Source organism: Ochotona princeps, chromosome 1, assembly GCF_030435755.1.
Source record: "Ochotona princeps isolate mOchPri1 chromosome 1, mOchPri1.hap1, whole genome shotgun sequence".
NCBI lineage: Eukaryota > Metazoa > Chordata > Mammalia > Lagomorpha > Ochotonidae > Ochotona > Ochotona princeps.
The window spans coordinates 103,259,242-103,274,746 of NC_080832.1; the positions used below are offsets into that span (position 1 = coordinate 103,259,242).

Below are 15,505 nucleotides of genomic sequence, written 5' to 3' on the forward strand. Positions count from 1 at the left end.
TAAAAGTCGTTTTCAAGAACCAGTATACAAATAGCTTTTCATACTTGAACTCCATAATGACCACCAGAAACCAGAAGGGATCCACTAAAAATCTTTCTCCTAGGATTACTGGAACAACAGATTAGAAGAAAGCTCCTCAACCTACTGTGTGTCTGGACTTCAGCAAGACACATGCCTTATCTCTAAGGATTTATAGCTATTTCACTAAAAGACCGACAGGGAAGTGGTTGCCAATCTAGGTCACAGCTTAGAGACAAGTGTGTAGTGGCACAATCAAGGGCATCACACTTTTAATCTGTCCAGCATTTTTACTGGTCTTAAACATATTATTTTAAGATCTATTAACAATATGTGCTGACCCCTGCTGACCTAATCAGACATGGCTCAAGGACTGTATCCTTGCAAGGCACCACTACATTGAAGCACTGCTGTTGGACTTCCACTGCGAGGAGGGACTGAAGAAAGTGCAAAGGGCTTGTACCTACTCTCGGTCTTTCCACATAATATTCCTACTTCCCACCTGAACTGGAATTTTGATTTCCCCCAGATCTTTCCTCTTGACCCTTCTATTTGGCTGCTGGTCAATTTCTAACCTGGTAAGTTAACTCCAGAAGTTTTTCTTATCTTTGCTGTATCCTACCAAACTACCAGACATTCCCACTTTGTTAACTACTAGCCCACTTTCTTTCTTTACTTGTACTGAGTCCTAGGAGATGAGGTCGTTCACCCTGATGACTGACCACACTATAGTCCACTCCTGTTCACAACGTGAAACTGCTGCAGGAGATAATCATGCTGAATGGCTCTCCCAGTGATCTCTATCTTCATTTGGGTCCTGTCCCATCATTCACCCTGGTGACAGATCCAAACATTTACTCTTCCTCTTAATGCTTTCCCCTGCACTCTTACCCATTCATATTACAATGAACAAAGCCCTGGAAATAATGTAATGGTCATAACTGGAACTGATGCCATACAATCCTATGCCTACAATACTTTCATATACATTACACTATAATAAAATACTTTTTTAGACTGATAAAGCCTACAATATGTCATTGTTATGAGTACTGCAGCACTGTGAACCAACTTTCTCAAAACTCCAGCTGTCTGTCTCTGTGGCTGAACATCAAAACATTTACAGGCATCCACTGTACCAATCTGCATGCCTGACTTGCCCCTCTCCGGGTTAGCCCTATGGCTGAAGCATTTCGTTTAACTTCAGTCTTATATTCTGATTCTTTGCCAACAGCCCACCACAAGGTTTAAAAGAGGGTAGCAAAGATCCTTTGGCAGCTAGTAAAGAGAAAAGTATTAATATGTGTGTAAACACATATGAAGACACTTCAGAAAGTCTGTGGGAAAAGAGAACTAAAAGATAGAAATTGGTTTTGGTATAAGGAAATTTTTAAGTCCATATATAACTCTTTCTTAATATGATTTACTATGAACTTTCTGAAGAGCCCTATATCAAACCATGAAACAGAGATAATGCTTTGGAAAAGAGTAGGAGAACGAAACCAAGATGAGTAAGAAATAGAATAGTCTTGGGGAAGAAGGATAAAGTGAGCCATCATATGGAAATGGATTCTTATCATAATGATAGTAACTAAGGAAGAAAAAGATCACAAAAAGAAGTTTCTGGAAAAAGAAACTAACTTTTCTTAGAATGCCACTCCTAGGGCCCAGCATGATGGCCTAGCAGCTAAAATCCTCGCCTTGAACGCTCCAGGATCCCATATGGGTGCCAGTTCTAATCCCGGAAGCTCCACTTCCATCCAGTTCCCTGCTTGTCGCCTGGGAAAGCAGTCGAGGACGGCCCAAAGCCTTGGGACCCTGCACCCGTGTAGGAGATCGGAAGAGGATCTGGGTTCCTGGTTTCAGATTGGCGCAGCACCGGCCGTTGTGGTCACTTGGGGAGTGAATCATTGGACAGAAGATCTTTCTCTCTGTCTCTCCTCCTCTCTGTATATATCTGACTTTGCAATTAAAAAAAATTAAATAAATCTTAAAAAAAAAGAATGCCACCCCTCTCTAGTTTTCTAACAACATAATAAAGCCAGAAAAAACTTCAATTAACAAGGGAAGTCCAACTGATACCATCCAAAAGAGAACGTCCTTGAGAAGCTAAATGTGGGCAGTGCTAGCTAGCAGGCTGAGCAGCACATAACATTCTGACCGTCAGCCCTCCACAGACCCTTCAGAATTCCATTCTTTAAAGCCAGCACAGCCTGCACTTAAGTTCTGCTCTTCCTCATCAGGTGGCTGCCAAAGCTGAATAGACGTGAAGCAGTGTTTACACATAGGATTTGTGCATCTTTTTAAAAATAAGGATCGTGACCAGCAACCTCCTCTAAAGAGATTTCCTGCTGACTATGCTTGGCAGCAACAAATAGGCACAGTAACTTTCCCAAAAGGTCTCAAAGGAAGAAGCTAAAGCAAGATTTTCTAATAACTTCAGAAATTAAAACATACCACCACCAACATAAAGATACTTCTAACAACCTGTCTTCGAATGTTGAGCTGAGCCCAAGCGAGTAGAGCCTCACCAGTTGTGAAAACTGACAGCTCTCTTACCTCCCACTCTCAACATCTACACTTAAAGTGCCCTGCAGATCTGCCTACTCACCAACATCCCTGACACTAATGGGTTCATTCACCCTCATACTCAATAGCCACCACTCTAGGTCCACTTCACCTCTCAATATGCTTCACATTAAAGAATTACGTGGTTGCCCAGTACTTAAACAGTATAACAATTTGAGACACATGCTACTCATCTGTGCTTTCCCATTTCTGTTTCTGAAAGTTCTACACTAATAAATACTCCACGAGGGACAGGCACTGTGGTGTGTCACGTTAAGCTCCCACTTGTAATGTCAACATCCGGAACAAATGCTGGTTCCAGCCCCAGCTGTTTTGCTTCCTATACAACTTCAATGCATATGACTTGCCACCCAAGTAGTAGACCCAGGTGGAGTTCTAGGTTCCAGATTTCAGCCTGGTCCAGCCCTGGCACTACAGCCACTTGGACAATGAACCAGCAAATGGAAAATTCTTTCTTTCTCTCTCTCTCTCTGTCTCTCTCTTCCCTTCTCTCTTTAATTGCACTTTTCAAACAAATAAATAAATGTTATTTTTAAAATAACATTTTAAGAGGTAGACACATATTCCCTAATCCTGGCTGGCCTAATTGATGGAAAGCTTCTTAATTCTACAAGGAGCACTGTTTACTAAGAGAATACAGAATCACTCAAAGGTTGGGCTGAAACCACTTGGTTTAAGTCAGAGTAACTTTTGATAGGATCATTATTATTCCATAGATGTCTGGAAAGCTGGTTCTTTTCCTCCAAGATACTCCTAAAAGTATTACTTGGAATGCATGCTTTATGCAACTGTAACCCAATCATTAAAAACCATTATATTGAATTTCAAAGTATATACCAGACACTCTTTATTCACCCTTTTAATGACAACATCCTCTCTAAGGAGCCCAAATGAAAAATAAATTAGTCTCTTGGGACCCATGCCATTCAGATTATCAATATGTCCTGTTTGATGGGGAGGGTAGGTAGTTGCCTGCTTAGAACTGGAACTCATAGTCAGCTATAATGACTAAAGTGGTCTTCAGCAATTCATTTCCCCAAGAATCCATTTATCTGTAAAACACGTGATTTTCAAAATTGCTTTAATGTTTTAGTGAAAACATAAATAAAACTAGTTTGTACGTGAAAACTAGTTGCACAAAGTTGTTAGGTACACAAGTGGGAGGACACTAAATCACAATCAACCTCTAAAGGGTACAGGGTGCTAAAAGTACTGGGCCCTGAAGTATGTAGATCTGGCCTTAGAATGTGTTTGCCACTCACTGACTTTGTAATGGAACTTCACTGAATTATCTCACCTCTCTGACTCTGTTTCCATAATAGTGTCACTTATTTCATATAGCTATTATGAGGAGTGTAAGAGTCAAGTTCATTAGAACAATGCCTAACACAAGATAAGCATTTAATAAAAGTACCTAATAGTAATTCAACTAACTGGGCACTAGAAAAAAAATAGCACAGCTAAAATAGTAATGGATCACATTTCCTCAAGAAGTCAGCACCAGGGACCCAGTGTGATAGCCTAGCAGCTAAAGTTTTGGCCTTGCCTGCCCAGGATCCCATGTGGGTGCTAATTCATGTCCTGGCAGCACCACTTCCATCCAGCTCTCTCCTTGTGGCCTGGGAAAACAGCCGAGGACGGCCCAAAGCCTTGGAACCCTATGCCCACATGGGAGATCCAGAAGAGACTCCTGGCTCTTGGCTTCGGATAGGCTCAGCTCTGGCCATTGCAGCCAATCAACTGGGGAGTGAATCAGTGGACAGAAGATATTTTCTCTCTTTCCTCCACTCTGTTTATCTGACTTTCCAATTTATATTAAAAAAAAAAAGCACCAGAAGTCATCAAACAGGAGAAAGAATGCACGATAATGGGTACAGGACATTGAATAAATGTAGGTGTAGACTTGGAGCTTTTAAAAGTCTGATAAAAGAGACAAGCATGCAAGCAAGTAAGTTATCATGGAGAACATGATATAATAGAGGATTGTACAAGGTGGTATGGGAACTTGACTCAGTTTGATTATGTTGCAAGAGACTTGACTAAGGTGGCAGCATTTGGGGTAAGTTCAGAAGATAAAATAGAAATGAGTTTAGAAAAACAATATAAGGAAGGGCATCCAGGGAAAGACAAATGCATGCAATATAATAACATACTAATTTAGCATCCAAAAAATAGAAGGTGAAACGTCAGATGAGCTGCTTGTATATTACAAAAGCAGAAAGCCACCATAAACAACACAATGGAATGCGCAAGCAGTAAATGCAGAAGTAACCTAGATCTGTTCCTGACAAAAGCCACAGCAAAGGGGGTAAATGTTTCTGTGCACTTCCTTCTAGTATTTACATACAGGGATAAACAACTTTCATTGAGTGTTAGGGGAAAAAAAAACAACTAAGAATCAACAGCTGCTTCAAAAGAGAAAGGAATCACAACAAGGAATCCTGCAAACTAGGAATAAGCATGGGAAAGTAAGCTCTTTGGATGGGATTGTAGTGGAAATTTTGTGCACTGTTACTGTACTGAAAATGTCATTCGTATTCTCTCTCTCTGTCTAGCACCCTCTCCTTTCTCCATGTGACAGCTTTTCTGGGCTCCCCAACTGCACCCCAGCCACATCCTTCCAATCATCCCATATCAGTAAACAGCACCGCCAGCCTCTATTTCCCATATCTTTTCTTCTTCTCACCATATCTCGAAGATATGAGGTCTCTGCATTTCTTACTAAGTGTTCAGAAAATGTTAGCATCCTTCTGTCTCTACTACAAACACCTTAACTCTCTCTCTCAGTATCTTCCTGAACATAGTCATTCTTCTCTCTTTACCCTCTTATGATCTATTCATCACACAGCATACAAACAGATTTTATTCAAATGTGTAAAGTAGGTAATATCAACCTGTTCTTCACATCTTTGAATAGCACCCATTACAGTCACAACACTCAAGTGCCTTATGGCTTTCAAGAGCCTCCATAATCTAATCCCTGCCTGACTTCCTGTCATTCCCTTTGCCTGAGTTTGCCACAACCTGAAGTGCTGTTTCTCACAGATCTTTAAATCTATTCAAAGAACGCTTTCCAAACCTTCTAATCAAAATGAGCTCTTTCTATCCCCAAATTGCTCTTCACCAATTACCTCATTTTATTTTCTCACAGCACTTGTTATTATTTGAAACTATTTTCTATACTTGCGTGCTTATACTAAAATCTAAGCTACTTGTGGGAAGAAATGTCTGTCTTGTTCACTTGAATTAATGCCTAGTCCTCAGTACTTTTTAAATAAGTGAATGACAGAAGAACAGTGTCCTAAGGTGAGATTAGTGTTCCAATCTATCCAAAAGGTCTGAGTCAGTATAATTACTTTCCCATGTAGCTGAGTGATCCAGAGGGTACTGGATTGAAATAGCAATTATAATGAGATATTTACTAACATAGTATCCTTACTCTACTACGATCACCACACTCTCAGTTTTTAAAAAAAAAAAAGTGGACCTTTGTGACTGAGTAGGTATTTCCTGGTGTCCAGAGGCAGGTAACAGATATCAGAGCAATTAAGATATGCAGAGGAGTAAATTTTCTTCGGAAGCTGAGGGCATGCCCTGAACACTAGGGTGGAAATATCAGCCTCAAAGACTTCAACAGAGTTAATATCGTCAGATGGGCACTTCAAAGAAGCAAGCTTACCCTCCACTAGTGCCTTTGTCCTAGGAATAGCAAGAGACACTGGAGAAGGCCAACAATTCTGAAACACTAAATGTTTATGACTTCCTCAACTTAAAATTTCTAATTTCATTTCACTCTTCTAGGAGCCAAAAGAACCCTGCCTTTTATGGTGGTAAGTGGGAGAACTAACGGCAACTACACAATCTATACTATCTACAGTTTTAGGGTAAGAGCTTGAGATATTGAAGTGCCAAGCCAACGAGAGGCAACTGGGTCCCTCCTGTTACAATGCCTTTGCCCAATGGCCACATGAACTAAAATGCACATGTGGAGGTGGGAATCAGCCAAGCAGTTACGATGCCAGTTAGGATCTCCACAACCTGCATGGGAGTCCCTGAGTTCAATTTCTGACTCCACCTTTTGCTAGTGCAGACCCTGGAGGGCAATAATGAAGACTATATTAATTGGGTACCTCTCACTTAGGTGGACTGAGTCGTGGCATTGCTTCTGAGGAGTGAACCAAGACAGCAGATAAGAGCTAGTTCTCTAATTCCCTCTCTCTCTCTTTCTCTCTCTCTCTCTCTTAAATGTTTTTTAGAAAATAATAAATATGCTGCTTAAAATACACTTGTAGGAGCGAGTGGCAAATTAAGTCAACACCTGCAGCACAGGCCTCCTATTGGGCACTGGCTCAAGTCCCAATTGTTTCTCTTCCAATCCAGGTCCCTATTCAGGTGTCCAAAAAAACAGCTGAAGATAACTCAAACGCTTGATTATCAGAAGACGTGTGTTATTTCACTAATAATGTGGGCCCATTTAAAGAAATCATGTATATGTGCATCTACAAATTTGGAAAGTTTGCTAAGAATTTTTGGATCCAAAACCTTTGTGGGCAGTACCGAAAATGTGGGGAGAAGACAAGCTAGATACAGTTCAGCCATTTGACCTGGTGATGAAAACACTTGCATCCCATACTGGACTACCTGAGTTCAATTCCCAGCTCTGCTCGCAGGTAATGCATACCCCGGGAAGCAACAGGTTACAGCTCAAGTGCTTAGGTCCCTGACACCCATGTGGGAGACCCAGACTGAGTTCTTGACTCCTGGCTCCACACCTGGACTCAGACCTGCCTGCTGCAGTGACCCAGCAAATGACAGCTCTCTCCCTGTCTCTCTCCCTCTTGCTCTTACTCTTAGTATCTCTCAACCTCTAAAAACATTTCTAAAGAGAACGTTATTCCATAAATCATTTCTACTAACACTAATAATCCTCAAATTAAAAGCTCACACTCATAAAAATTTCAAGAAACTATCAGCATCCAGAAGTAAATTTGCTTTATACTTTCACTTTAAGAAATGTATCCAGTGAATATGTCCACTTTCCTGCCACAAATTTTCTGCACAACTACAGACAAGAAGGTTAAGCTCCGCAAGCCTCCACCACCAAGGAGGGTAAAGAGTAGCAGACACCAGAGAAGCATCTCTGTCTCTGTCTCTCTCTCTCTCTCTGTGGAGGTGGCCACAGTCCTGACCTTCTTAGTTGCTCTTCTGACACTGTATCTGCACAGCCTCACTCCCTGCACTCACCATTGGTGGGCACAGAGGCTGCTAAAAAGGAAACACTCTTCACAACTTTTTCAGTCTTTGGTTTAACGGTATCTATCATGCTTCTGGTTCTATTGTATGATCTCACCTTTTTTTTTTTAAAGCAACAGGCCATTAACATAACAAAATTAGCAAACAATTAAAACTAAAAACATAGAAATCAAATATTTAAGGAAACTAATGGTTACCAAGCCCTGGAACCTCTATTTACATAAATGTGTGCAAACAGAAAGTCTAAGAATTACTGTAAATACAAAGAGATTCATTTTTTATGAGCCTTAATAATCTTAAGTCGACTATTTTAAATGCAGGTGTACCTACAGCTACAAACATAAAAGTCAGAAGTTAACATTAATTTCACTCTTGCATATTTATCAACTATACATGTCTAGTGAGTATATAAACATTTAAACCATTAGATTAGCAAAAACATGGCCTTTTTCATAGATTTCTGATCTTTTTCCTTGATATAGATGTTTGGTTGTCTTCAGTGTTGGAATATTTTATTTTTATAACTCTATTTTTAAAAATATATGTGCATATAAAACTATATACTCATATATCTACATATATATATAAACTGAAACCTGCTCTAAGAAAATATTCAAGAATACATTTACATAATATGGGCAGAAGAGAAGAAGTGGGTCATTTAGATTATGAACAATTATGCTTTGAGACTGTTAGGAACATTCAAGGCTACCCATTATAGTTGAAAATCTATAAAAAGATTAATGTTAAGGATTTATTACATATTTTGTTTTGACTTATTTTCCTTCTATTCTAGTACACCTACACCAACAGTAACAACTACATGACATACAGAGTGATCTTCATCTCTCAATACTTTGTGATCTGAAAATTAAAATCTATGTTGATTAACACACTCTTTTGTCACTGTGATCAAAAAACAATCAAATTAGTCCTAAAATAAGATTTGCTTCTGTACAAAAGAGCCACAAAAAAAACCAGAGTTGGGGGTCTTAATGACATATTTAAGGGAAAAAGGTAAAGTGGCATACTGGAATGTATATGGAGAAATGTTGCATGATGGATTGGAGTTAAATATAAATCAGAAGTGGTTCTTTCTGCCCAATGAGTTCCTTACTGATCCTGTCCTGTAAACAACCACTTAAGGCTTCCTGTTGACCTTGAGAAATTTTCAAGCAAACTTAATGAAACAGTTATACAAATAGGAAATTTAAGCCCAAATCCGAGACAGCAATGCTAATTTTCTAATAGTGAGGATGTGATGTACCACCCTGTACCACCCGGACACAACAAAGAAACTTAAACATTCTCCCAAACAGCACAGTTATTATCATCCCAATCAGTGTGTAGGTTGACAACACTGCAGAGTACAACATCAGTATAAGTTTCCCCAGAAACTTTTATCCCAAACTTATTGAATATTCAAATTTTACATATAAAAAGAAAAAAGCAGTATCCTGAAGTTGATTCTTTAATAATAACCCATTTCGTGGCTCCAGGAGTTTTCAATGAACACATCTCATCTGGTAGCCCCTCACCCCCAGTCTGCCACTTTGTGCAAGTGAAACCTAGGAGTCTGTCTTACCTGTAATCTGACTCTGTCCTTGTGGATTAAAAGGACTTGGTGCAGAGTTCAGGGAGGGCCGTGGGTTCTGAGGCGGGACACCTACTCTCATACTGGGATGAGGAATGCGCCCTAAATCACTGAGGCGGTCAGAGAACAAACTAGGTTTAGAGTCATCAAGCTTCTGTCTGTGCCCTGGAAATAGCAAATCATAAAATAAAAGCATATTAATTAGCTGAACAATTGACCATACTAAATAGATATGTGAACATACATACTGGAGGTTTAAGCCAAGGAATCAACAATACTGGTATTTATAATGATGTGTCTACAAATGCCTTACAATCCCAGTAGCTTTATAACAATTATCTGGTGGTAAGCGTTTCTACTTCTGCTCTATCAGTTGACACTTAAGGCCCCTGAAAGTGACTTGGGAGAGCTCATGAAGAGCTTTACAGACACCCCTTCTAGTACTCTCAGTGAAAAGATGGGGAAGGCAAGTGTGAATTGAGCAACGTTTGCTTGTTTCATGTCAGAGGAAGCCCCCTCAAAAGGCTCAAAGAGTTCACACATGTCAGACACACGGTCAGAGAACTGGGGCAGAAACAGAGACAAACATTTGCCAAAGGGAAAATTCCACAATGATCACAGTAACCTTTTCTTTTTTATGTTAAAACTGTCCCTCTCTGAGATCTTTTTCTAAATAAATAAATAAAACTCAAACCTGGAACTTTAATTAAGGGGAAAAAAACATAAATATGAGCAAGGAAACTCAAATTTTCTAAAAGAATCTAGATAGTTCGTGATACGCCAAAGCCCAAAAATGCATAACAAGCTCTGTTAAGTCTGAGAGAATGCTTTTTTATTTTAAATTTACCACTGTAGTTTTGTAAAAGAAACTGAAAAATATTCTTTGGCTGAATATGCGAATGCAGTAGTCCATTTAACTAAAAAAAAAAAACAAACAAACAAAAAACCTTTGTTTTATTTAGATTTAAAGCATAAGAAGTCTGGATAATAAATAAATAAGTAAATTAAAATATACCCAAGGCAATCAGATTTTCTAGAAGTCATCAAATTATTCTATTCAGATGAGGATACTGGATAGTGTCTTGGTGCAAATATTACAGTAAAACATCTGAAGCTAGTCTGACACAGCTAATTCTAACTCTGCAGAGTGGTACTGTGATGAGCAAGTACAATGCCTAAAGCATAAACAGGAATACACAATAACTTCCTTTCCTCATATTCTGAATCTAGCATTACTGTTCTGGTATTTCAGCAAAAATATTAAGAGACTGAAGCTGATTCCAAGGACGCATACAATGATAACTGGATTCTGAATTTATCCTTTGTTAGGATTATCATCCATAAAAGAAAAAAAACAAATCTTGAAGGGGAATTATTAAAATTCTTCAAGATGGAGAATCCCTCACTAGGTTATGGATGTTACAAACACTATGTTCCATGTAAGCAGGACAAGAGGACTGTATCAAGATAGGGTTAAATTGAACATTACCGTTTCCCAACTATAAGCTGTCTTCATAAGACAAATTCCTTATTTTATTTGCCCCAAAATGTATTTTCCTGTCTCCTTTTTCATTGCCTACCCAGACCAAAGAAAACAGACAGGAAAGCCAAGGCTTGGTAATATGAGTGTAACTGTCTCCACAGCCAAACATGTTCCAACTAGACCCATTAACTGAAATGCACCCACCACCCTATTTCCTGCCAGTGCAAATTTGGGGCATCTGCTAGAAGGACTGGACCTGGTTAAAAAAACAAAAGACCAGGAAAAACTGGAGAAATTCATTGTTTATTAGTTGTTTTCCTCCGTATTTATGAATTTTTAGACAGATTGCAAAGTGATTTTTAAAACCCTCAAAGACTTTTAGAGGTGATCCAAAATAGCTCCTAGGCCAAACAAGTAAGGTGTTAGCAAATAAAGAAACCAATGCTTGTGGAAGCAAGACAATTAGCCTGTAGTCCTCAGTTATTGATAAGAATAGTGTAGTCCAAGTTGACTGAGCTTTCCGTTCATCACGTGCTTCCATCAGTGTTGGCTTTCTAACATTCTCTACTCTTTCCACAATTGCTATGCAAGACTAAAAATAACCAGACTGTAGTACTGTAAGACACCTAAGAACTAATCTCAGTGAGGTGCCACGGCTGGTTTTCAACATAAGCAGAAGTAGCAGCAAGGATTCAATTACAAAGTTAATAACTCACTCATTACCCTAAACAAATGGCTGCAGCCTAGCTCACCAATCCCATCAATACATTTCGCCATGTCTAGCAATTAGAGAATTATATAGTATTTCTCTTTCTCCATTCCCCCCACCACACACACACACACACACACACAAAATGTTAGTGTTATGTTGATACAGCTGTAAACATGAACAAGAAAGCTTATAGAATTGTCCTTGGAAGTTATTTTTCTTAACAGGCTATATTTTTGGAACACCAGATCCCCTAAGGGATAAGGGGAGGGCTACAGAAACTTGCATGGTTCCTTTATGTGCTAAGACTTTATGTGGGCCATGGGTCACAACAAAATTTAATAAGTTTTCCTCTGATTTGTACGTAAAGCCTCTTCATTAGGTTTTCATGAAGGCTGGATAAGATGTGAGCTCAGTATATGGATAGCTGAGTACACTTTTATTTTCTCTTAACCCAGCACTTTAAGAAGTAGTAGGAAAGTGCAGGCATAGGTAAAGAACCGGGAGTAGCACTGGGAAGTGTGAAAAATTTAGGAGCAGGTAAAATGCTAAAGTTTCAGTGATCTTTTGGCAGTCATCTTCAAAGGAAGCTAGCAAGACTCTGTTGACATCAGGGAACATCTCTCTGCAGATGCACATACACAAAACACACACACTTCTCCCTGAAGATGTCTACCCCTTCACAGCAACCACTGCAACCACAAGAAAATTCCTACAGTACAATTAAAAGCAAAACCCAAACAGGTTCTTCATCTTTCAACCATGACAAATACCCACTACCACTAAACCACATCAGGGTAACATTCAAACGATGGGCTGAAAGAAGAAAAGAAGATTCACTTAAATCCTCAGCACTGAAAAGGCACCTTCAGAAATCAAGAAGACGGCAAACAAAGGACACACTGACTGAAACCAAGGACAAGATAATTGGTCAGGGTGCACCAAGGACAATCATCAAAAGACCAGTGGGTAGATCTTCCAAAGAGGGAAGAAGATGAAAGAATGGAACAGTTGTGTTTTACTAGAGACTATGTGAAAGTTCAGTTGCAAATCCTCTTCTCCAGTTGTGTTCCCTCCTAAAGCAGTGGATCTTCCACCGTGCAAAGATAAGAAAGCTCTCTAGGAAGCTTTGAAGAACATGGTTGTTCAGGCCTCACAAAGAATTTCTGGGAGTGATTACTGGGGAAAAGCATCATTTTATTTTACTTTTATTTGAGAGAAAGTGAGATAAAGAGACAAAACACACATACACACACACACGTGTAGTCCATACTTTGATTCACTCCTTAAATGTCTGCAATAATTGGGGCTGAGCTAGGCTGGAGCTTGTAACCAGGACACAATCCATGTCTCCCATATGGGTATCAGAAACCCAACTACGAGAGTCATCACCACTGCTTCCAATAGCCTACATTAGCGGGAAACTGGAATCAGGAGCTATAGACAGAATTGGGAACTGTACACATGCACTTGGATTTGGGAAACAGTTATTTCAGGTGCCAGGATAAATACTCTCAAAAGTCATATTTTAAAAGTGCATCATATGATCCATTCCATGCAGCCAAGGTTGAGAACACTAGTCAAGATGGTGTCAGTTCAAGGCATGAACTGTCACCTATGCACTCCAAAAACTCCCTTGCCTCTCAGGTAAATCAAGTTCTGAGTTTTAGAGTATGTGTCTCTTTGCCTACTTGACAACTCCCCTGAAAAGTATATTAAGTGCAATATATTTGAGGCATAATTCTTGATTCTTCCCTCCAAAGAACTTCTTTCTTCCCTAACAATCCCCTATCTCAGTAAATAACAACAAATGCTTAACTCAAAAACCCAGATATTTTTATTTTTCCCTATTTCTTACCTCCTAGGTTCAATCCATTACCAAGTTTCTCCAATTCTATCTCCTTGCATTTCTCATCTGGTTCAATTCTCTCTACCTCTACTGTTACAAGACTCTATCATCCCTCTCTGGGCATCCAAATGCCTCCATTTCATTTCCCAGCATAATAGCTATGCATCTTTCTGAAACACTTCTTCTCTGATTCTCTCTGACCTGTTCCTTCTTATTCCTTAGATCTCAGGGTGAACACCACCTCCCACTAGAGTCCTTTGCCTGTTTCCCATAACCAAAATAGTTTCCCACCCTCTCATGCATGCCCTCTCTTTCTTCCTTTATGGTGGTTACCACAATCTATAATTTTCTTGCATATTTGTTTGTCTTTTCTGCCTGCTAAATCCCATGAGAACTGAGTACTCTGTCCTGTTCACAGTTGTATTCTCACAGCTTACTTCAGCGCCTGCTGTACAGCAGGTATTCAATGACTATTTGTACAATAAACGAGTGAATACATATTCTCCTCTTTTAAACAAAGGCCTAATTGAAAGAAAATTTTCTGGTCCAAATATCATATTACAGCAGTATCTTTCCCCAGTGCCTCTCAAAATTTTTTTTTTCTTATTAGGCAATCCAGTGAATCCAGTGGGCAAACCCTACAAACAAGCCTTGATTGGTATTTCCTACAAATTTTTACCAAGAAGTATTCATTTCAGAAAAGTTTTCTTTCGTTCTGAAAAACCCCACTTGTTCTTGTTGTAATCCTTAAGTATTATTGAAAGTTTGAGAGTGATTTAGAATTAGAAACATGAACAGGGCAACAGAAATAATTTAAACTAAATTTTCAAGTAATGTACTCCCTTTTATGAATAAGGACCCTGAATCCCTGAGAGAAGACATAACTTGCCCAAAGTCACCCAGTTAGTGGCAGGACTAGAACTCGGGTTTCCTAAATAGTGCTTTCTTCTCTCTTGTGAACATATAGCTGGTTTCAGATATTTCTAGTGTGACAGCAGTTATTCAAAGTAAATCATGACCAAAAATGAATTTAAAATGGCAAAGAAAAAAGTTTTCAAAAAAGATTTCCATCAAAAAGGTAGGTATGTTTTGCTGAATATGACTTTTGTTGCAATAAATTCAAGAACACATGATCAAAAGGTCAAAGAATTCACACATCCTTAGACCAAAGATTCTAGAGGAACTGTTAAGTCACTAAGCAAGTCCAGCTTACCACCTCATTGTTCCCTATCCAAAATGCACATTAGCAATGTAATTTCTGCTCTCAAAACACCACACACCTAAAACTGGTACATAAAGGCCCTGAAAATGTGGTTTGTAAACTGCAGAAATCACTTGCCTCTTTAATATAATCCATTTGCCCACTTTCATAAAAATTGATTGAGAAATGCATAATAACTTTGAAGAGCTGTATGGCCCCCAGGCAGACACCACTCAAAGCAAAATATCTACAACATGATACATTACACCAGTTAGAGCATCACCCCTAAATAATGCCATGATGCATTAAAAAAAAAAAGCAAAAATAGGAGGGGCTAGCATTGTGGCTCAGGGCATCAGACCACCATTTGCAGCACCAATATCCTACATTAAATCTCCAGTTCAACTCTTGGCTGTTCAAATCTGATCCAGCTCTCTTCTAATGAGGTGACAATAGAATATGGCCCATGTGGGAGACATGATTGGTGTTCTGGGATCCTGGTTTCAGCCTGGCTGAGGCCCAGCCTTTGCATAACCAGTGGATGGAAGATCTTCCTTTCTCCCTCTCTCTTTCTCTTTCCCTCTCTGGTTCTCAATGTGTGCGCATCACTTTCCCTTCCAAGTAAATAATTCTTCACATAAATAAATAAGTATGCTATTTTTCAAAAGCAGTATGTTATCTGCAGCTCACCCCACTAAGGCACAACAAAGTTATTCTGCTGATTATTAGGGCACACTGTCAGGAAGCTCATTTTTTTACAGCTGTGTCTTAAATAGTTTTAAACACTCACTTCTTTAATAAGATATATA

General features: G+C 39.1%; 1 protein-coding gene across 6 annotated transcripts in view; it reads right to left on the bottom strand.

Annotated features, from left to right (window-relative positions):
- The window catches only part of RUNX2 (RUNX family transcription factor 2), a 316,951-nt gene that overhangs the window by 150,103 nt on the left and 151,343 nt on the right, over positions 1-15,505 (bottom strand). For 3 of the 6 annotated variants that reach the window (XM_058662319.1, XM_058662324.1, XM_012928447.2), the window contains exon 6: positions 9,446-9,619. The exons of the other annotated variants lie outside the window; for them this stretch is intronic. In XM_058662319.1, coding sequence (XP_058518302.1) covers positions 9,446-9,619 — 174 coding nt within the window. The remainder of the gene's footprint in view (positions 1-9,445; positions 9,620-15,505) is intronic. 6 annotated transcript variants of the gene reach the window in all.